Source organism: Lacerta agilis, chromosome 6 (assembly GCF_009819535.1).
Source record: "Lacerta agilis isolate rLacAgi1 chromosome 6, rLacAgi1.pri, whole genome shotgun sequence".
In the NCBI taxonomy this organism is placed as follows: Eukaryota; Metazoa; Chordata; class Lepidosauria; order Squamata; family Lacertidae; genus Lacerta; species Lacerta agilis.
In genome coordinates, this window is record NC_046317.1 from 10,284,521 (window position 1) to 10,306,487 (window position 21,967).

The 21,967-nt window shown below is 44.0% G+C and overlaps 1 protein-coding gene across 1 annotated transcript in view; it reads left to right on the top strand.

Moving 5' to 3' along the window:
• Positions 1–21,967, top strand: part of PLA2G4A (phospholipase A2 group IVA) — an 84,321-nt gene that overhangs the window by 38,016 nt on the left and 24,338 nt on the right. The window contains exons 3-6 of the mRNA XM_033151387.1: positions 4,886–4,967; positions 11,333–11,481; positions 16,281–16,394; positions 21,787–21,824. Coding sequence (XP_033007278.1) covers positions 4,886–4,967; positions 11,333–11,481; positions 16,281–16,394; positions 21,787–21,824 — 383 coding nt within the window. The remainder of the gene's footprint in view (positions 1–4,885; positions 4,968–11,332; positions 11,482–16,280; positions 16,395–21,786; positions 21,825–21,967) is intronic.

The following is a 21,967-nucleotide window of genomic DNA, read 5'->3' on the forward strand; positions in this document are numbered from 1 at the left end:
AGCACACCAGGCACGCCTATCCTTCACTGCCTCTCGCAGTTTGGCCAAACTCATGTTAGTAGCTTCGAGAACACTGTCCAACCATCTCATCCTCTGTCGTCCTCTTCTTCTTGTGCCCTCCATCTTTCCCAACATCAGGGTCTTTTCCAGGGAGTCTTCTCTTCTCATGAGGTGGCCAAAGTACTGGAGCCTCAACTTCAGGATCTGTCCTTCTAGTGAGCATTCGGGGCTGATTTCTTTGAGAATGGATAGGTTTGATCTTCTTGCAGTCCATGGGACTCTCAAGAGTCTCCTCCAGCACCATAATTCAAAAGCATCAATTCTTCGGCGATCAGCCTTCTTGATGGTCCAGCTCTCACTTCCGTACATCACTACTGGGAAAACCATAGCTTTAACTATACGGACCTTTGTCGGCAAGGTGATGTCTCTGCTTTTTAAGATGCTGTCTAGGTTTGTCATTGCTTTTCTCCCAAGAAGCAGGAGTCTTCTAATTTCATGACTGCTGTCACCATCTGCAGTGATCATGGAGCCCAAGAAAGTGAAATCTCTCACTGCCTCCATTTCTTCCCCTTCTATTTGCCAGGAGGTGATGGGACCAGTGGCCATGATCTTAGTTTTTTTGATGTTGAGCTTCAGACCATATTTTGCGCTTTCCTCTTTCACCCTCATTAAAAGGTTCTTCAATTCCTCCTCACTTTCTGCCATCAAGTTTCTATCTTAATCATTGAAAAACAAGCAAACACGAGAGCCCGGTGATCAGACCAAAGGCCCATCTACACAGGGTCAACCAGATCTCCTCTGTTACTTACAGTTTAACACTGTCAGTGAGCTCTCAGCAGTTAGTGAGGCAGAACTTGCCCTCATAGAGGCCATCTTGGTTCTCCCTCAGCAAGACTTGTGCTTATATGTGCTTGGTAATTCCACCTTTTACAAAGCTTCCCACCAGTTCTTCCTGAACGCGGGCGTTAAGTTAACCGGCCCATAGTTTCCAGGATCCGTCCCTGCCCCTCCCCCCTGATCCCTTTTTAATAATTGGTGTTACACTAGCTGCTTTCCCCTGACAAATGACTCAGTAGTTTCTCTAGGCTTTTGAGCAATTTGATAGAAGTAGGGCCCTCTCATAAACGACATTCTTCTTGGGAGTTGTGTCAGAATTGGCCAGAACACTCTCGCCTTACGGATGTGCTTATGGCCTTCTGCTCCTCCCTCCCGTTGGTCTTCAATATAAGGATAATAACAGTGGTCTACCTTGGAAATTAGTTATAAGGAATGTATGTGAAGTGTTCTGAATGATCTATAAAGTGCATGCTAAGTAATTATTATACTTAATATATGCAAGCATATAACTACCGTAAGTGTTTCTGAGGAGAGCCCAAAGAGAAGGGAGCACATAACCACCAGTGCCTGAAGGAGCCCATCGGTGGCCTGAGAAGGCAGTTGGAGAAACCCCACCCGCCATCTTCTCTGGGGCCATTCAAGACCTGGGTGCCTTGAGGGAAAGCAGAAGCCAGGGAGCTATTGTCATAAGCCGCTGAAGGCCAGCTTGAGAAAATTTTGTACCTTTTTTTTTTTTTTGCTTGTGTTAATTGTAAACTGCCCTTGGTTTCCTTTGGTGCAGAAAGGCAATATATAAATGCCATTAACAACCAATTAACAAGTAATGATTTTTATCCTTAGTTCTCTCTGTCCCTTTGCAAAGAAGGAAACATGCTTTTGTGAAGGGAGCTGCTGAAACGAAGCTTTCCCCCTTTCTTAAAACGTCTCCTTGAGCTTCCTTGCTGCTCCCAAGGAAGTAGAAGGAAAATGCGGGTGTGGACATGATGCGTTCAGCACCATGACTTAGCATTCCTGTCCCAGACACTAGGAATGGTAAGAGCGAACTCTGGGCTTTTCCAGTAGGCCTAGAAAGCTTTGGTTGGCTTTTACTAGAGACGGAGCCTATAATGTGTTGGCCCCCGCCCTATGGAACGCTATATCAATAGAGGTTTGGGAGGAATCCTCCCTCCCTTCTTTGAAACTTTTTTTTTTTGCAGAGTACTGTATATTGTTTAGACAGGCCTTTGAGGTATGAATCTTCTCTTTCTAACCAAACAGTATTTATTGATCTGTTTAAAGACGTTTCCATGAATGAATGGTTTTCACTGGCTTTATACTCACATGCTGGTTTGTTTTGTTTTTTTGAGTTTTTCTCCTGCCCTTCCTCCCCAAGGATACATTTTAACAAAAGTGCTGGTTATAAAAAGATAAGCAAGATCAGTGTGCCTTCCTTAAGGAAGCTTGCTGGCACCTTGTTAGCCATGCAGCACCTGCCGGGTTAGAAGCAAAGGACCCTCCACCCCAGATATATTTTTTCCCTTCTGTTGATGGCACGAAGGGAGAAGAAGAACCAACTTTCACTCCATGAAACAGGAGTGGGGACCTTTTTCAGCCTTGAAGTTGTGTTCCCTCATGTTCCCACCTTGTTCTGGGTAGACTGTTGAGGGCCAGATACGAAGATCTGGGGGGGGGGCTGTTTTTGGCCTGAGGTCTCCCACTCCTGTTCTCTGCCTACTTCCTGAGTAGTTAACTAAGCTAGTTAATAAACTAATATTCTGACAATAATGTCAAGTTGTATTGTTAAAACCCAGCCTTGTTTATGGTGTTTGAGGTGCATCAGCTGGGCAGATAACAGTCGGAAAACAGGAATTCCTAAGCAGCATTTCTTCTAAATTGTTTGTTTTTTACCCTCATTATGTTTTCCTCTTATCAGTCAGCCCCCCCCCCCCAATAAATCTGTTCCTGGAGTAGCTTTTGAAAGAACAATAAAGTTGAGTGTCCTCACTACGTTAGGAACAGCTACTCCACAAATGTGTAGGGTCTCCCAATTGCAGATTCAGTATGGTCCTACACAGTGCCGGATTTACGTATAAGATAACAAGCTATAGATTAGGGCCCCATTCTTTGGGGGAACCCAAAAATTTAAAGGAAAAAACCAACTGGATGTACATTTCCAAAATATAAGATAAAAAATATAAGATAAAATAAAACCTACATACTGCAACAGTGTTTTGTGTTGTGTAGTATCCTATGATGGGCCTGCTAGCCTGCTCCCTAAAATATCACTGGTAATTATTTCACTATTAATATACTTCTTCTTAATTGTATTTCACTATTAATACACAGTACTTCTTAATTGTATTTCAGTTCAACAATTACTTTGATAAAATAGGTATTTTTGTTATGTGCAAATGGCTTTAGATACCTATTAGGTCCATAAATTACCATATAGCATATATTCAACACAAAAAACAGCAGCAATTTGTTGTTGACAAAGGACTGCTGGTCATATAAAGGGCCCCATTACCTTCAATAGCTTAGGGCCTCATCAAATTTAAATCCACCCTGGTCCTACAAAATTGCAGAATGTATCTTGCCAGGGTCCAAGGAGGAACCTGGGGGTATTACAAAGGAACCTGGTTGCTAAAGGTACGCGGGTGGCGCTGTGGTCTAAACCACTGAGCCTAGGGCTTGCTGATCAGAAGGTCGGTGGTTTGAATCCCTGCGACGGGGTGAGCTCCCATTGTTCGGTCCCAGCTCCTGCCCACCTAGCAGTTCGAAAGCACGTCAAAGTGCAAGTAGATAAATAGGTACCACTCCGGCGGGAAGGTAAACGGTGTTTCTGTGTGCTGCTCTGGTTCGCCAGAAGTGGCTTAGTCATGCTGGCCACATGACCTGGAAGCTGTCTGCTGACAAACACTGGCTCCCTTGGCCTATACAGCAAGATGAGCGCCGCAACCCCAGAGTCGTCCGCAACTGGACCTAGCGGTAAGGGGTACCTTTACCTTTACCTATCTTGCCAGGGTCCAAGGAGCAACCTGAGGCTATTACAAAGGAACCTGGTTGTTAAAGAACGCCGATGGCACAATACTGTACTTCACCCTCAGCTAAAACTCATAGTTGGGCCGATACAGGAATGCGACTCACTGTGTCAAAAGCCACTGAGAGAGAGGAGACCTGGAAGAGGCAGCAGAAGTCAATTTCCCTTCCAGCCAATTTCCCTTCCAGCTGATGTCAAAAGCTGCCTTGATTGCGCAGCCAAACTGGAAGGTGATTTGGGGTAAAGCAGAGAGTCTGGCCTAACAGGTTAGGGCAAAACGTTGGGGTACTACATCACAGAACACAGTGTTACTGGTTGCGTCAATAAAGCTGCCTGTCTTGATAGCAAAGGAGCTGGGAGCTCCTCTCCAGGAACCTGCACATTTGCATGGTGTACTGGCAAGCCGCCGTGTGGCTTAGCATGACGTCTGAGCCAGGCCAGTGTAGAAAGGATCCCGTGAAGTTAGAAAGTTGGAAAACAACTGCTCTAGTGTATGTAAGTATCCTGAATGTAAACCCATTTCCACATGCACGTAGGCATACGGTATGCCTTCCGCAATATAGTATTTAAGGTATAATTGTACCTTTCCCGTAGGAGGGAATTACAAGCACAGGGTAAAGTTAAAGGCATCTATAAAACAACTTTTGGCTTCTCTAGCCCCTGCTGTGTTTTTTTTGATGACTAATGAAATGCCTGTACAATAGCAGTGCTTCGAGGGGAGGAGTGCTGAATTCATTGACGCTAAAAATTAAAAAACACAAAGGTGTGGTGGCGAGGGGAACGAGCAGTTGTGTAGGAGTACAGTAGTTATAGTCGGTTACGCTCAATGTAGTCTCAATGTTCGGTAGAGCTGAAGACTTCTGATTCAAGATGCTGTGTCTTCCAGTGGGTGCTTCATTTGCTTTTGGGAAAACAAACTTGGGGAGTGTCTCAGACGTATTGAGAATTGGTTGCAGAGGGTTGTTTGATTTGGGCGCTCTGTGGCCTTTCATTTCCTTCCTAACACCAGCTGTTGTTTTTGGCGTGCAGGTGGAACACCAGTATTCACACATCTTTACCGTGACGATTAAGCAAGCCAAGAATGTCACCAAAGGGTCTTTTGGAGACATGCGTAAGTATCGCTTCAACTTTGTTCCTGTTGCTCTGTGGGCTATTTTGGTGTGTGCATGCGCTCCAAGTGACACATGCTGGATTCTTACCATATGAGAGGGGTCTAATCTTAAACTTGCTATTTTTCTATGGCTTTTAAATTGTAATCAGCTAGTTAGAACCGACGACTAAGGAAATGCAGGTTCCTTAAACAGCGTATTTTTTTGACTGTATTTTTTTTAAAATGATAGGCTTACTTTTTATTTTACACTTCCCAATAGCAGCAAAGTCAGTGAGCGAGTTTGCTGCCTTTACTTTACTCTTCTTAGACTGACTTAGAATCCAGCAATTCACTTACTGAAACTTAGAGGTTAGCTGTGGTCAAGGAAGGGGTGTGTGCAAAAGTTCTGCTGAGTCCTTGTGGCAAAACAGAAAGTGAAGCCACAGACCAAAAGTGTGCTTATTGTTTGAAAGGCAGTCTAGTACGAGCTCTTAGAATAGTGGTGGCCACTGCTCATCCTCTCGGATGTTTTAGGCTACAATTCCCATCATCCCTGGCTATTGGCGATACTGACTTGGACTGATGACAGTTGTGGCCCACGACATCTGCAGGACACCACTTGGGCTGTATCCCTCCTTTAGAAATTAATGTGTGATCATTTAGTGCATCAATGTGCTGCTCTTTCCTATGCATTCTCACCCTTGCTCAACAATGTCACAGGCTATTTACAAAGGAAATATATCGATGATGAAGTTTTGAAATTTTGGCACATGTTACTTAACTTTACTACTGATGAATTTTCAAAGTAATTGTGTGCATAGGAAGCCAGATGGGTAGGCAGAGTTATATTCCTTCCAGAGAAAATACAGAAGGGTTAAAACAAAAAGAAGTAAGAATGGGGGGGCTGCAGTAAAGAAGAGAGTTCATCGGAAGGCTGTACAGAACCTGGACAATGTTGAAAAAATCTCAAGGACATATGAGATAAGAAAGGAGCAGAAGCCAGTTTCCCACAACGATAGGATTTTGGAATTTGAGAGGGTGGGTGTGGGTTGAAGAATGAATGTTTTTAAGGAAATTCTCCTTGTGCCATGGTATAGACATACGGTTTGGTAATGGATAACGGTTATAGAATAAGAATTTATCTTTAGGGAGTGTAGGAGGGAAGGGGGGAAGAGTTTGAATAAAAATAATTTCAAATGGGATGTTGTAATGAAATTTGGAATTAAGTAAGGGGGGTTCAGGAATATAGTGAATGCAGAGGATAGGTTAAAATGATAAATAAAATGTGTAAGATGAATAATCATTTAGTAAAAGTGTGTATAAGGAAAATGTGAGAAGGAGAAAAAATAATATGGGGATTAATTGGCAATAACTGAATTAGGATTAAATTGAAATCAACGGGGGGGGGGGTCAGGGAAGTCTGGAAAAGTAATGATGATAAGTGTAAAGCAAGTGGTTAAATTGGGAAAGAATTGTTGATCACCCCAGTGAGAGGGGGGTTTGTTTGGTATGCTCCCTTTGGTGAGAGAAAAGGGAGTGGGGGGAAATTTAATCATGTATTGTAATTTGGAATTAATTGGAATTTTTAAAATAAATATTATTTTAAAAATAAATAAACTGGTCTCTTCACAGTGGGGGAAAAAAGAACCCTGTGCATGTATTAGTTGTTGTTAGTTTCTGCATATATGAATATATGTTTTTGGGAATTGCAGCAGAGCCAGAGGTTAATATAATACATGTGGGTTTCGATGGCAAATGCTGTCTCCTATTCCTTCGAATGAAACTAATTGCTTGTGAATGGTCACATATTCATATGGCACAAAGCACTGTGGGGCAGTCTCACGTGGTGAGAGAGAGTCTCTTGCCCTACAGATTGCACAGAGGGGCAAGTTTGTTTCTCATATTGGTAGTCGATAATCTCGGGACTTTATTGATTGTGATATTGTTCCAAGGAAGTGCTGAGGGCAACCTTTGATGATACATTTTACAAAAAAACCTTTCTGTAAAGAGAATAAAGTGGTCATCTAAAGATCCTTGACTGAGAGTTGCCATTACGTCTTGGCTACCTGCTGAAGTGAAGGTGCTGCTCACCTACAAACATTTGCAGATGTAATCGGAGTCTCAGCAACCTCAAAAGCTGGATTAGTAAATTATGTGCAAGATGATAACTACAATGAAAAGTGATATCTTTATAAGTCCTGTAGACACTTATAAAGGTAAGAAACTGGGGTGGGTATGTTTGATAGCCCCCCCCCCCCGGCAACTCATTTGCCTTGACTGGTTACTGGTATCACCTGCTGGTGATGGAACACGGGTGGCATTGTGGTCTAAACCACTGAGCTTGGGCTTGCTGATCAGAAGGTTGGCGGTTCGAATCCCCGTGACAGGGTGAGTTCCCGTTGCTCTATCCCAGCTCCTGCCAACCTAGCAGTTTGAAAGCACACTAGTGCAAGTAGATAAGTAGGTACTGCTGTGGCGGGAGGGTAAACAGCGTTTCCATGCGCTCTGGTTTCCGTCACGGTGTTCCGTTGTGCCAGAAGCAGTTTAGTTGTGCTGGCCACATGACCTGGAAAGCTGTCTGTGGACAAACACTGGCTCCTTCAGCCTGAAAGCGAGATGAGTGCTGCAACCCCATAGTCGCCTATCACCTGCTGGAAAACCCTGGGGAAAAGGAGGTGGAGAATGCTGGAAACATTTGACTTGTCTCAGGCTCCTTGTTCTCTAGCCTTATATACTACCAAGGCCTGTTGGACTGCCCTGACAGGGGTGACCTCACAGGGTGGACATTTTTGGTGGACTCCTTTTGCCATTTTGGAGAGAATGGGTCATTCCCGAATGGGACACGGGGATGGCAAACTGTGTCAGGTGTGTGTTTCCAACTCAGCGAGAGGCGGAGTCCTGAGGGGACCAGCCACCTGGTTGAGATGTGGTTACACACTTGAATAACTGGAAAGACATTAATTCTGGTGCAAGTATAGGATGAGTGCCATGTGATGTGTTGGAGTAAGCATTGGGAGCAGGGTATGGGCATTCTGGGAGGGGATGGTATGGTATGGTGAATGATAGGGATCAGGGAGAAAAAATAAAACAAATAGAAGGGGAAAGTGGCTTCAGGTCATCTCCTTTGCTGATCTTACCTTGCTGGTGACTGGTGACTTGTCTACTGAGACTCCAAGCCTGGTGGTGTTATTCAATGTCAGGTCAGTACATAATAAGATTTAATCATTATATACTCACCTATGATTTAGTTACGGATGAGGGAGCTGGCCTGGGTTGTGTAACTGAGACCTCTTTGGGTGAATTACTGTAGGTGCAATACTTGGTTCAACACCACCTAAGCTTACATGACCAAGACGTGGGCATTCAGGGAGAGTTGGTGTGGTCTTTAAGTTACAGGTAGGTAGCCGTGTTGGTCTGTCATAGTGAAAAAAATAAAAATAAAAAAATAAAAAAGTCCTTCCAGTAGCACCTTAGAGACCAACTAAGTTTGTTTGGTATGAGCTTTCGTGTGCATGCACACTTCTTCAGATGTTTCAGTGTATCTGAAGAAGTGTGCATGCACACGAAAGCTCATACCAAGAGCAAACTTAGTTGGCCTCTAAGGTGCTACTGGAAGGATTTTAGTTTTTTATTTTATTTTGTGTGGTCTTTAAGATATCCTTTCTACTTGGCACAAAAACCCTTTGCCTTGGAGTGAACGTTGAAGACCTGTCACTGTTGGTGGGTCAATGGGACATATATATGGGGGTCATTGGGAGCATTTAATAGGAGTTTTGGGGCACAGTGTCATCATAGAACCATAGAGTTGGAAGAGACCACAAGGGCCATCCAGTCCAACCCCCTGCCAAGCAGGAAACACCATCAAAGCATTCCTGACAGATGGCGGTCAAGCCTCCGCTTAAAGACCTCCAAAGAAGGAGACTCCACCACACTCCTTGGCAGCAAATTCCACTGCTGAACAGCTCTTACTGTCAGGAAGTTCTTCCTAATGTTTAGGTGGAATCTTCTTTCTTGTAGTTTGAATCCATTGCCCCCTGTCCGCTTCTCTGGAGCAGCAGAAAACAACCTTTCTCCCTCCTCTATATGACATCCTTTTATATATCCGTCTGGAGAGGCTGTGTGCTAGCAGAAGCAGTACCTGTACCCAGTGCTGTAGTGAATGAGGGGTAGTACATTCAGTAACCATTTTGCTTGCGGGTTCCGTTCCTGCCCCCCTCCCCACACGTTGGTGGAGCGCAAAAAAGTGCACCCCCCACCCTTCCACCCTGCCCCCATTCCACTCTTTTAGTGACGTGTTTTGCGATGTTTTCAGTCACTTCTGAGTTCAGCAGTGTGCGTTCAGGCACAAAGCTGAATTCGGCGGTGTTGAGTTGTTCCCAGGTCTGAGATTTGAGGGTGTGGTTTTTTTTGGCTTGTTCTAAATTATTATTCTCCATTTTACGTAACAAAATTTACATACTTCTTGAAACAGAGCCTTCTAAGTGGTTTGAAAATAATGCGACAAACATTAAACGAGGTCTTGAACAGATGAGACCAACGTAGGTCCATTGGCAAAGGCATGTGCTCTAGAGGGAAGTGACGGGGAGATGGGGCTCATCAACCTGGGAAGGTAGTCCATCTAGGAGAAGGAAAACTCCGATCCTGAACCTCCACTGCCTTGTGGGATATCTTTGGGAGAAGAAAAGGGTAAGGATTAAACACAACACAAATCCAGAGTGGAGTCCCTTAGGCAGTTGGATGGCACATTGTATGCCTCCTGGTGCCAAACACATTGCTCTGCTTTCCTTTGGACTGCAGCAGTGAGGCTGAGAGGGGAGTCTTGTCAACGGGGCAGCCCAGGACCTCCATATACACTGTCCAGGCTTGAACCCCAGGCATGCCACGTTGGTGCTGCTATTTCACTCCTGGAGGCACATTCCATTGTCTATCCAGACAGACGAATACCAACAACAGCTACTGTTGTGAAATGGTCTGCCTGCTGAAATATGCATTGGCATTTTACCAGCTGCTCAGATGAGCATTCCTTTGATCTCCTGACCTGAACCTCCTGCTTTAATTGCCGTGTTAGCAATTATAATTTTTGAGCTCTTTTAATAGGCTTGTTTTATTGGATGTTTAGCTTAATGTTTTGATGGCATTGTTTTATTGTGTGTTTTAATTATGTGTGTGTGTGTGTTTATATATGTGTGTGTGTGTATATATATATATTTAGGTAATTGGTTTTATACTTCTAAATCACTTAGAAGGCACTTTGGCAATTAAGCAGTATATTAAGTAAATAATACCTGTTATTAAAAGGCCAGTGTGGCTGTGCCCTAAGGAGGGTTGTGGCTGGGAAAGAAAAGGCTGGAGCAGATCTGGAACCAAGGCGCAGCCAAGGGAGCCATGTTTCTTCTTCCTCTGGTGGTGGAGATGCAGGGAGGTCCTCCATGTGGAGTTTCCCCAGCTTTCAGACAGCAGCTTTTATCTGTGCACCATTTTGCATATACCGGTACATGTTGCCCCTGGAGTGGAACCCTTGCATGAGAGGTGACTGCACAGCGGGTGGCGCTGTGGTCTAAACCACTGAGCCTCTTGGGCTTGCCGATCAGAAGGTTGGTGGTTCAATCCCCGCGACGGGGTGAGCTCCCGTTGTTCGGTCCCAGCTCCTGCCAACCTAGCAGTTCGAAAGCACGCCAGTGCAAGTAGATAAATAGGTACCACTGTGGCGGGAAGGTAAATGACGTTTCCGTGTGCTCTGGTTTCTGTCACAGTGTTCTGTTGTGCCAGAAGCGGTTCAGTCCTGCTGGCCACATGACCCGGAAAGCTGTCTGTGGACAAACGCTGGCTCCCTCGGCCTGAAAGCGAGATGAACGCCGCAACCCCATTGTTGCCTTTGACTGGACTTAACCGTCCAGGGGTCCTTTACCTTTACTGTACTTGTTTTACAAATTTTATTGATGTTATGTGCTACTGTAGGAGCAAGGTGAGGGCTGTGAGCAAGTGAAATATTTGACATTAGGTCTACTCTTTGCGTGCCAGCCTGTTCTGGCCCTTTCACTGGCAATGGTGATCAGTCAACACTGCATTCTATGCCTCAAATCCTGTCAGTGTAGGGCCATTGTGGGAGGTGTATCGAAGATGCACCAATGTAAGGACTTCTGCCAAATCTTAGCTCTCCCTAATCAGCACATCTTGGGCACAGTGCTGTGTCCTTAACTCGATTTGTTGTCTTATGTGCAAAATAGCATCTGTTCAGCCCAGATTTTCATATGTCTGTGCGGAACAAACACCCAAACAGAAATGCAGTTGGTGAAGATTCTGTTGAGTGCAATTGGCCATTTTATTTACTTTCATGTTTTTGAAGAATTTGCTACTGACTCCTGCGTGTCTTTATTTTATTTCAGTTGACACTCCCGACCCTTATGTGGAGCTGTTCATCCCAACAGCCCCAGACAGCAGAAAGAGAACGACACACATCAACAACAATGTGAACCCCGAGTGGAACGAAACCTTTGAAATGATTTTGGACCCCAAGCAGGAAAATGTTTTGGAGGTACCAACACACATTATATTGGGCTGGGCGGGGGTCGTATGTGCAGGGCTGCTTATATCTTTTGCTGGTTTGCTCCAAAGATATTTAAACTTACCTCAGGAAAACTGTAGTATTCAGAATAATTTATACGAGTTTGCATTCTTTTAAGTCTACCCATCTTTTTGCTGAATTTGCAAAATGGTGTCCAGAAACATGGTTTGAGAAAGGGGAGGAAGAATATAGCATTGGCAATGTGTTTGCAGAGCCCTCAAGCTTCCAGTCCACAGTGTTCTAGATATGAATTTCCTGAGTTTACAAGGGACTGAAAAAGGACATTGCTACAGGCTGGGGAGATCAGCAAAAAGTGAGCAAAAATATTACTAGACTAAGGCATTTCCTACAGAGACGGTACACCTATGTGTAGTTGGTGGCGCTGTGGTCTAAACCACTGAGCCTCTTGGGCTTGCCGATCAGAAGGTCGGTGGTTCAAATCCCCGTGGTTAGGTGAGCTCCCGTTGCTCTGTCCCAGCTCCTGCCAACCTAGCAGTCTGAAAGCACACCAGTGCAAGTAGATAAATAGGTACCGCTGTGGTGGGAAGGTCAACGGCGTTTCTGTGTGCTCTGGTTTCCATTACGGTGTTCTGCTGTGCCAGAAGCGGTTTAGTCATGCTGGCCGCATGACCCAGAAAGCCGTCTGTGGACAAACACTGGCTCCCTTGGCCTGAAAGCGAGATGAGCGCCACAACCCCATAGTCGCTTTTGACAGAATTTAACCATCCAGGGGTCCTTCATCTGTATACATCAGGTTACAGGTGAGAGCTTACATAATGGAACTCTTCCCCCAAAAGATAGCTTCGTGTGGGAAATGAATACATCAAGCTAGGCTTGAACTCTTCTCCTTTACATTGACTTTTCTATGGTCAGGGAGTTAATTTGTATGGAGGAACATGTGAATCCCCACAGGCAGTCTGAAGTGATATAGCCCAGCCAGAAGTTCCCATCCTCGGTGAAATCTGGCTCACTCAGTATGAGAAGAGAGAGCAAGCTGTGGGCTTCTTGAGAGGTTTGGAGAAGAGAAGGTCACCTGAGGACCTGCCCTGGGCAACTAGCTCTCACGACCTCGTTCCCCATTTGTAGAATGGCTTTAATGGCGAGGATAAGTAAGATAAGGAAACTTCGTGAGGCAAAGCTTTCATATATCAACAGAACTGAGCCTTTGAAATTATTATTATTTTTAATACTGCAACTGGAACAAGCAAAACAGGAATAAAGAAATGAGCAACTCTGAGAGCATAATTGGGTTTTGTTCTCTTCACTCACCGTTGTGTAACCACATCCATTATCTGGGACATTATGAGTAGTAGCAGGGGGCCTGCAGAAGGTCTACTGGTGGTTGTGATAGAAGGAAATCCAATACTCTCATGCATAGTATATGTGTGCTGAGTTTAAATGAGTATGTCTGTTCCAAATTGGGTCTTTCATTCCAGCAGCATCCTGTTTTACTTCTCTTTATGCTGTTCTTAGTACGCATTATGTGAACTTCCCTTATTCTTGGAGGCAGAAAAATATATATAGAAAGGAATTTTCTTAAGGGGCTAGCTAGTTCGCTCATTTCTGTTGCTGTAACTATGGTGAATTGAAATAATTTTCCCACTGGGCAGCTTTAAAAATGAACATTTAGAAACCTGCTTTTATTGTAATAGATTTAATAATTTAAATTGACATGCTCAGCTGCTTGTGGAAACGCATGACGAAAATTCTGAAAGCTGACACTAAAGAACCAATAATGTTGTGTAGGCTGGATAAGAGAGTTTATCTGACAATAATGCAGTGCCATTTGCAAAAGTGCTTTCTTTCCCTCTATATCACATTTCTATATTAAATTTAGTTTGTAATTCAGTGCTTAGAAATGTATCATTGTGGAGGCCTACCCTTCTCTGCTTAAATTCTATTTTTCATGTAAATTTGTTAACCAATGCTGTTAGTTTGACAAATGAAACAACGGCACCCATGAACTAGCTAGTGATGGGGGAAATGCAAAGCTGGGGAAATTTGAAATAAGGATCCAAAAAGATGGAAACACTCCATTCTGAGCTGGGCCCAGACCCTTCTGAATTTGGTCTAGCTGGAAATGGACTTTGCCAGTCTTTCCTACTGGCCTCATTCTCTCCCCAGCCCTATTCCCAAGCAAATAAACCTGGCCTTTGAGAAGAAGATGGGGAACCCAACAGCAAGAAGAGCTTAAAAGTGGCAGGCAAAACCTTGTCCACCACTCTGTAGTTGGAAAGCCACTTCCACTCATGAGCAGGAGGTGGCGTTGCGGGCAGCCCCTGCGTGATTGGCCAGATTTCCCGCCGTTCAGCCCCGCAAGCCGACCAATCCAGTTGGCGGAGAGGCGGGACTGGCAGCCCCTTTAAATCGGAGACGGTGGGAATCCTTCCCCCTCTCCTTCTCTGCTCCCCAGCTTCACTGGTTCACCCACCCACCCACCCACCCACCCACCCTTTAGGTTAGCCCTTGACCTTGCTATGGACCTCGGTTGGTCGCCTCAGTTGGCTGGGGGGTCTGGTAGGACTTTTTCCCATTTGGGCTAGCCAAATCGGGTTTTTTCACCTACCTCATAGAAATTTGTTACAACTTTGGTTTGGCGGTTAGGCATTGGACAACATCAATAGAGGTGAAAAGGGGAGGTAACGCCATCACCTGCCCCTCATTGGAAGAGTATTCCGTTAAAGGATTCCGGGGGCGGGGCCCTGTCCGAAGCCTAGGGAGGTTAGGGCCTAAGGCACGCCCCAACGGTGATCACAAGGGGAGTTCCACTTGATAAACATCAGTTGGGCTCCCCTTGGTGGTTAACCCTTCACAGACTTCCAACACCTGGGTTGGGGTCAGATATAGTCGGTTAGGGTCCAATGCCTAAGCCAATACCGCTCAACATCCGTAACCAATAAAGTTGTGGCCTTTACACCCATTTAATTTGATATCAATGTCTCATGTGTCATTCTTCTTCACGGGAGGGGGGGACATTGCCATGCAAATGATACTTCTGAGCAGAGTTCATGGAATTTAAAGTTTCCTTCACCTCTTAAATTTAATTGCCATTTACTTTCTCTTGCCTCTGGTGTATGGGGATTAAGTGTCCTCTTCAGCCGGTGTTAACTACAAAATAACAACACAAAATTCTGCAAAATTATACGGTCATCAGAGTAATGTATATGTTTAGCATCTCCTTTTACATTCCCCTGCCTTTGGGGCCACTTACTGATGCTAGATCTCCATTCTACACTGTGAGAATAAGCATAGGAGGGAAAAGCAATGGCTATAGATCAACATCTTTATGATGTTGGGATGTCATACTCTGTGCAACCATTGGTACACATCTGCGAGTTAATTATTTAAATAGCTGCAGCACCAAGTACAGTGGTACCTTAGTAGTTGAACAGCTTAGTTGTCGAACAAATTAGCTCCCGAACGTAGCAAACTCGGAAGTGAGTGTTCTGGTTTGCGAACGTTTTTTGGAAGCCGAACATCCGACACGGCTTCTGATTGAGTGCAGGAAGCTCCTGCAGCCAATCGGAAGCTGCACCTTGGTTTTCAAACCATTTCGGGGGGAAGAAGAAGAAGAAGAAGAGGAAGAAGAAGAAGAAGAAGAAGAAGAGTTTGGATTTGATATCCCGCTTTATCACTACCCGAAGGAGTCTCAAAGCGGCTAACAATCTCCTTTCCCTTCCTCCCCCACAACAAACACTCTGTGAGGTGAGTGTGGCTGAGAGACTTCAAAGAAGAGTGACTCGCCCAAGGTCACCCAGCAGCTGCATGTGGAGGAGCGGAGACGCGAACCCGGTTCACCTGATTACGAGTCAACTGCTCTTAAAAACTACACCACACTGGCTCTCGAATGGACTCTTGGAACAGATTAAATTTGAGAACCAAGGTGCCACTGTAGTGAGTTGTATGCATGAATGAATGGACTATTACAACAGATCAGACACAACAGATAAGATTCACATATCACCGCAGAATTCAACACTGTTTCAACGGAATCAATTCCCCCAAGTCTCAATTCATACACTGAATACCCAACTGATTTAAAAATCATGTCATAATATTGCATTTTTGAACTGGCCCCCAGATGCATGTCTTGATCCCAGAATCCTTTCCATGCCTCATTCTGGTATGTGGCTGCTCTGACGTTACAATAGTATGTGTGTTTGGGCATATTATGTCCACTATTTCAAAATGTTTTTGTCTACTGATGATGAATCTTCAGTAAGCCTATTTCTGCAAGGTTTTAACATTTTATTTTCCTCATTCATGCTCTGTTAGTTGTACACTAATGTATACTAATGTACACAAATGCTTGAATTTTCCTGTTTTCCCTGATTAATTTCTGATTTTTTTTTTCTACATTAGTATTTCAAAATGATCCTTCATGCCTTAGGAATGAGGTGGGCAAATTTGCAGCTGTTCTAGACTCCTGGCAAGATATATTTAAAAATTGGTGGTTTGTGCATAAGCAGAATCTGCCCATTCATACTTAGGAACAGGAAGCTACCCTGAAACCAGATATTTATACTAGTGGTCTAGATAGAGGACGGGACCAGAAAATGTACATCGGAAATGGCAGTAGAGAAAGGCAATTGAATGACAAAAGAAAAAGAAAATGCTTAGATATATCAATTTCAGTCCCTCTGTGCAATTGCTTTGCCATATCTGACAAAGGTGTACTAATAATTGCTTGGCAAAGATGTTGACTTTAATGAGTGTTATCATAAAGGCAAGTAGGTGATTTTGATTTTTTTTTTATTTCTCTTTTGCAGATCACTCTTATGGATGCAAATTATGTGATGGATGAGACAATTGGTACAGCAACGTTCCCCATATCTTCTTTGAAAGTGGGAGAGAAGAAAGATGTCTCACTCATCATCAATAAAGTAGGTTTCAAAATTCCGCTGTATAGAATATCAGTTCCATTGATGTCAGTGGCAAATCTGGCATTGTGCAGTATTATGGAGGGCTAAGAGCATGGGTAGGCAAACTAAGGCCCGGGGGCCGGATCCGACCCAATCGCCTCCTAAATCTGGCCCGCGGACAGTCCGGGAATCAGCATGTTTTTACATGAGTAGAATGTGTGCTTTTATTTAAAATGCATCTCTGGGTTATTTGTGGGGCATAGGAATTCGTTCACCACCACCCCCCAAAAAAATATAGTCTGGCCCCCCACAAGGTCTGAGGGACAGTGGACCGGCCCCCTGCTGAAAATGTTTGCTGACCCCTGGCTAAGAGTGTCTCTAGTCATTAAAGTATTTCAAATCGGCTCCGCCCCTGAAGGTCCCAGGGTGGAAGTCCATAAGCTTCAAAATCAAACTTTTCAGTAGGACTAACAGTAGCTACTGTAAAACGAAACAAATGCAAAATATAAGTTAAAAGACAGCAGTAGAACCCAAAACATATAAATACATTGATTCAATGAGTGTATAGAAGCAGTTCTTTTATATAATGTATCCCAAGTAGCCATGTCAAACAGTGATATCCTTTTTAAATCATGGTGGAATTTAGTATGATGTGAAGGATGCTATATAGCAGGGCCCTTTCAAACAACAGTAACTTGGCTTACAAGGCTGTTGTGATTTACTTGTATAATGAGACGTTATTAACTGTGCTGATCCATAGGAAAACAGGATGATATGTGTAAGGACGTTCAGTGGCTGCTCATGAGTAAACGCCAAACGCAGAACTTCTAAACTAAGTTCTTTATTGTGCAAGTTATTTACAGTGGAGCAAAAGTTCAAACGTCCCATCTCATCCCTCCACAGAGTCCAGGAACGAACCCTTCCGGTTCTTTGTCCAGCAAAAGAGGCGCGGGATTCTGAACCCCCGCCTCCCCCCTCTACGTCCTTCCTGTCTACGCCCTCGGAGCGTGGGAACCTGACCCCGTTCCCCGCTATCCACTCGGCGTTCAGGCTCTGCGATCCTTTCAGAGCCCCTGCCCAGCCTTCCTGTCTCTAAGTCCCCCCCTCCCCACTGGAGGAATGGTCGCTTCCGGAGCTGGAAGGGGAGGGCAAACTGGCAAACAGAGGAGGGGGTTCTCTATATTGCAAACGCTCCCGCGATTCTACCACCCGCGGGGAGGGGGGTTTCCTGACAATATGCATTTTAAAAAAATGATTAAAACTAGTCCCTTATTTCCTTTGCATTAGCTTGGTAATGCTTTCTCGGGAGAGAAAGAGCTTGGGGAAACTGCAAGGCAATTGCAGCACTTTTTATATTATTGGTAATATTACCATTTTCCTTGGTGAAGACTTGTGAAGAAATAGCATTTAACCTTCTTCCTCTGGGATACAAGTAAAATCATCTTATTTAGATTTGGGTTTGGTTTTTTAAAATACTCTTTCTGCAACTTTCAGGGAGATTGTGGTAGAGAGTAGAACTGGAATTGCATTGGCTGTTTTTTTGGAGACAGGAGGGAAAAGATGGCTTGGAATTGATTCATTTTTTTTAAAAAAAGTATGCATCAGTTTCAGAGCTTTTCACCTAAGATAAAATAAAAACGCCAGTCTTGAAAATACAGGAAAAACACGGCAGACATTGAAAACAAATTCATGTTAAAATCCGGAGTGAATGAGGGCCTAGTTCCAAAAAGATAGGAGTGTTGCTGCCGGGCATGTCTCCATAGAGAGGGGATCTTAGAAGTCAGGTTTTCCAAATCATTGCCAGGTTGGCTGACCTGGAGGAGTGTCTCCAAAGATTATCTCAGTATTGTTGCTGTTGTTCAGTCGTTCAGTCATGTCCGACTCTTCATGACCCTATGGACCAGAGCACGCCAGGCACCCCTATCCTCCACTGCCTCCCGCAGTTTGGCCAAACTCATGCCAGTCGCTTTGAGAACACTGTCCAACCATCTCATCCTCTGTCGTCCCCTTCTCCTTGTGCCCTCCATCTTTCCCAACATCAGGGTCTTTTCCAGGGAGTCTTCTCTTCTCATGAGGTGGCCAAAGTACTGGAGCCTCAGCTTCAGGATCTGTCCTTCCAGTGAGCACTCAGGGCTGATTTCTTTAATGATGGATAAGTTTGATCTTCTTGCAGTCCATGGGACTCTCAAGAGTCTCCTCCAGCACCATAATTCAAAAGCACCAATTCTTCGGCGATCAGTCTTCTATCTCAGTATAGTGGCAGGTTAACATGGGGGAAGGCACACTCCCAAAATATCAGTGAAAGAGAGAAGGGCAGGTATTTATTTCTGTGATCAGCACCATCAACATATATGGTGCTTTAAGGTGCTGGGCACACCAAAAGAAGAAAAAAGACTTTATTCCTTGCCACCCAGGGAGAAACAATTGACCTGGAGCCAGGCTGCTTGTTCGGCTCACCACTTGGCAAATGGTGCTGGAGGGGGATCTAAGTTAAGCACACAGGAAGGGAGCAGCTGTTGGCTGGCTTTTTGTTTGTGGTTTCCCTCTAATTATGTCTCCTTAGTGCTAAATATTTTTAAGGAGTTGGGAGAAGATGGAGCTGGGCAAGATTATCCACAAAGGGAAGAAGGCTGTGGACAGAATTGGTCCAAGACACTTGGCTGCCCGAGGCGGAAGAAGTCAACCTTTTCTTTTGTAAACTGCCTTGGGGGTGCCTTGTTTAAAGGCACCAAACAAGCAAATGATCCAAGAAGGACAGAGTTAAGGTGGTGCAAGTTAAGGTGGTGCTGCATTTACAATAGCAAATGGATACAGTGGTACCTTGGTTCTCAAACGCCTTGGTACTCAACTTGAAACCCAAACACTGCAAAGTGTTCCGGTTTGCAAACTTTTTTTCGGAAGCCGAAGATGCTCCGTTTTGAGTGTCGCGCTTGTGCTTTGAGTGCCACACTTCGGTTTTGAGTGTTACGCTGAGGTCTGTCTGTTTTTTGCGGTTCATTCTGCGTTTTTGTTTTTGCGGCTCCTTTTGTTTTGTTTTTGTGACTGTGCGGAACCCAGTTCAGCTGCTGGTGCATTTATTGTGTGACTGCGGTACACTGTTTATTGCTTTCATTTTATGGATCAATGGTCTCGTTCAGGGAAGTTTTTAATGTGTGATATTTTTGTATCTGATTTTTGTTGGAAGCCGCCCAGAGTGACTGGGTAAATCCAGCCAGATGGGCGGGGTACAAATAATAACTATTATTATTAGTAGTAAAATTCATGTTAAATTGCTATTTTGGGGGTTGTTTTTAAAAGTCTGGAACAGATTAATCCGTTTTGCATTACTTTCTATGGGAAAGCGCGCCTTGCTTTTAGAACACTTTGGTTTTGGAACGGACTTCCGGAACGGATTAAGTCTGAGAACCAAGGTACCACTGTGGTACCTCGGGTTAAGAACTTAATTCGTTCTGGAGCTCCGTTCTTAACCTGAAACTGTTCTTAACCTGAGGTACCACTTTAGCTAATGGGGCCTCCCACTGCCACCACACAATTTCTGTTCTCATCCTGAGGTAAAGTTCTTAACCTGAGGTACTATTTCTGGGTTAGCAGAGTCTGTAACCTGGAGCGTCTGTAACCTGAAGCGTCTGTAACCCGAGGTACCACTGTATAGTAAAAGTAAGGTGAATTGTAGAAGTTATAGTTACAGGTGGGTAGCCGTGTTGGTCTGCCATAGTCGAAACAAAATAGAAAATTCTTTCCAGCAGCACCTTAGAGACCAACTGAGTTTGTTCTTGGTATGAGCTTTCGTGTGCATGCACACTTCTTCAGATACACTGAAACAGAAGTCACCAGACTCCTTAAATACAAAGACATTGGATTCTTATCTCATTATACATAACAAAGCTATCTTTAGCCATCTCACCCCTTGCCTTTCCCTGCAAGACTAATTGCAGCTGTTAAGAGTCCACAACAGGTTTTCCACACCTATCAGCTGATGACCCATTCCGACCACCCTTCTGAGTAATACCCCTCCCCACTCCCTCACTATATTTAAGGATCTGGTGACTTCTGTTTCAGTGTATCTGAAGAAGTGTGCATGCACACGAAAGCTCATACCAAGAACAAACTTAGTTGGTCTCTAAGGTGCTACGGGAAGGAATTTTCTATTTTGTAGAAGTTATGGGGGGTATTTTGCTGCAGTTTAGGATTAAAGCACTGCCCTGAAAGTTGGAAGGCTGCTACACCAGGTGATGGTTTCAGGAACAGGTGACAGGAAAGGTCAGCAGCACAAAGCCACCAGGGAGGGAAAGATGAAGAACAAGGCAATAGGGAGTACAGTGTTGTACACGCACACCAATGGAAGCATGACATGCATTGCCACCCCTTTTCTCTGGGCACTCTTGCATAATAATAATAATAATAATTTTATCATTTATACCCCTCCCATCTGCCTGGGTTTCCCCAGCCACTCTGGGCGGCTCCCAAGAGAATATTAAAAACACGATAAAACATCAGACATAAAAAACTTCCCTAAACAGGGCTGTCTTCAGATGTCTTCTGAAAGTCAGATAGTTGTTTATCTCCTTGACATCTGATGGGAGGCCATTCCACGGGGCAGGCACCACCACCGAGAAGGCCCTCTGCCTGGTTCCCTGCAACCTCACTTCTCGCAGTGAGGGAACCGCCAGAAGGCCCTCAGAGCTGGACTTCAGTGTCCGGGCTGAACGATGTGGGTGGAGACGCTCCTTCAGGTATACAGGTGAAACTCGAAAAATTAGAATATCGTGGAAAAGTCCATTTATGAAAGCAATTGTTTTCATTAGCTACTGGATTTTAATATATGAGATAGACTTGTGACATGCAAAGTGAGATATGTCAAGCCTTTGTTTGTTATAATTGTGATGATTATGGCGTGCAGCTGATGAAAACCCAAAGTTGAAATTGTTAGTTTGGGGTTCTCATCAGCTGTACGCCATAATCATCACAATTATAACAAATAAAGGCTTGACATATCTCGCTCTGCATGTCATGAGTCTATCTCGTATATTAATTTTACCTTTTAAGTTGAATTACTGAAAGAAATGAACCTTTCCACGATATTCTGATTTTTCGAGTTTCACCTGTATTATATGTTAGTGAAGTAACCTACAAGCTTTGGCCTGATTCTTTAAACTTGCTAGAATTCCCTGTCTAGCCTCTGTGAGAAACAGGATGGACCTTTTGGTCTGATCCTATGAGGGTTTTATTTTTAGTCTTACTTAGTAGCCATCTTAAGTTCTGTACATACTGAAAGTTTCTGTCATTTCTTAGTTTAATTAATTGTATTGTTGAGGAAACTACATTTTTTTTTGTTGGTTGTCATTAAGCTGCAAAGAAAGACCGTGATCTTTCCCCACAAAAATCTGATCCTGTTGTAACTTGTCTTGTTTAGGTCATTACCGTTACTTTGGAGGTATCTCTTGAAGTTTGGTAAGTCATCTTGACACAATAAAAACAGAAGTTTAGGGATTTCAGAAGCAGTATGGCTTTGAGAGTAGGTTTTGGTTGTTGTTGCTTTGCTATGTTTTGTAAATTTAAGTGTGAAGCTGTAAAATTAACTGTGTAGAGCTAAC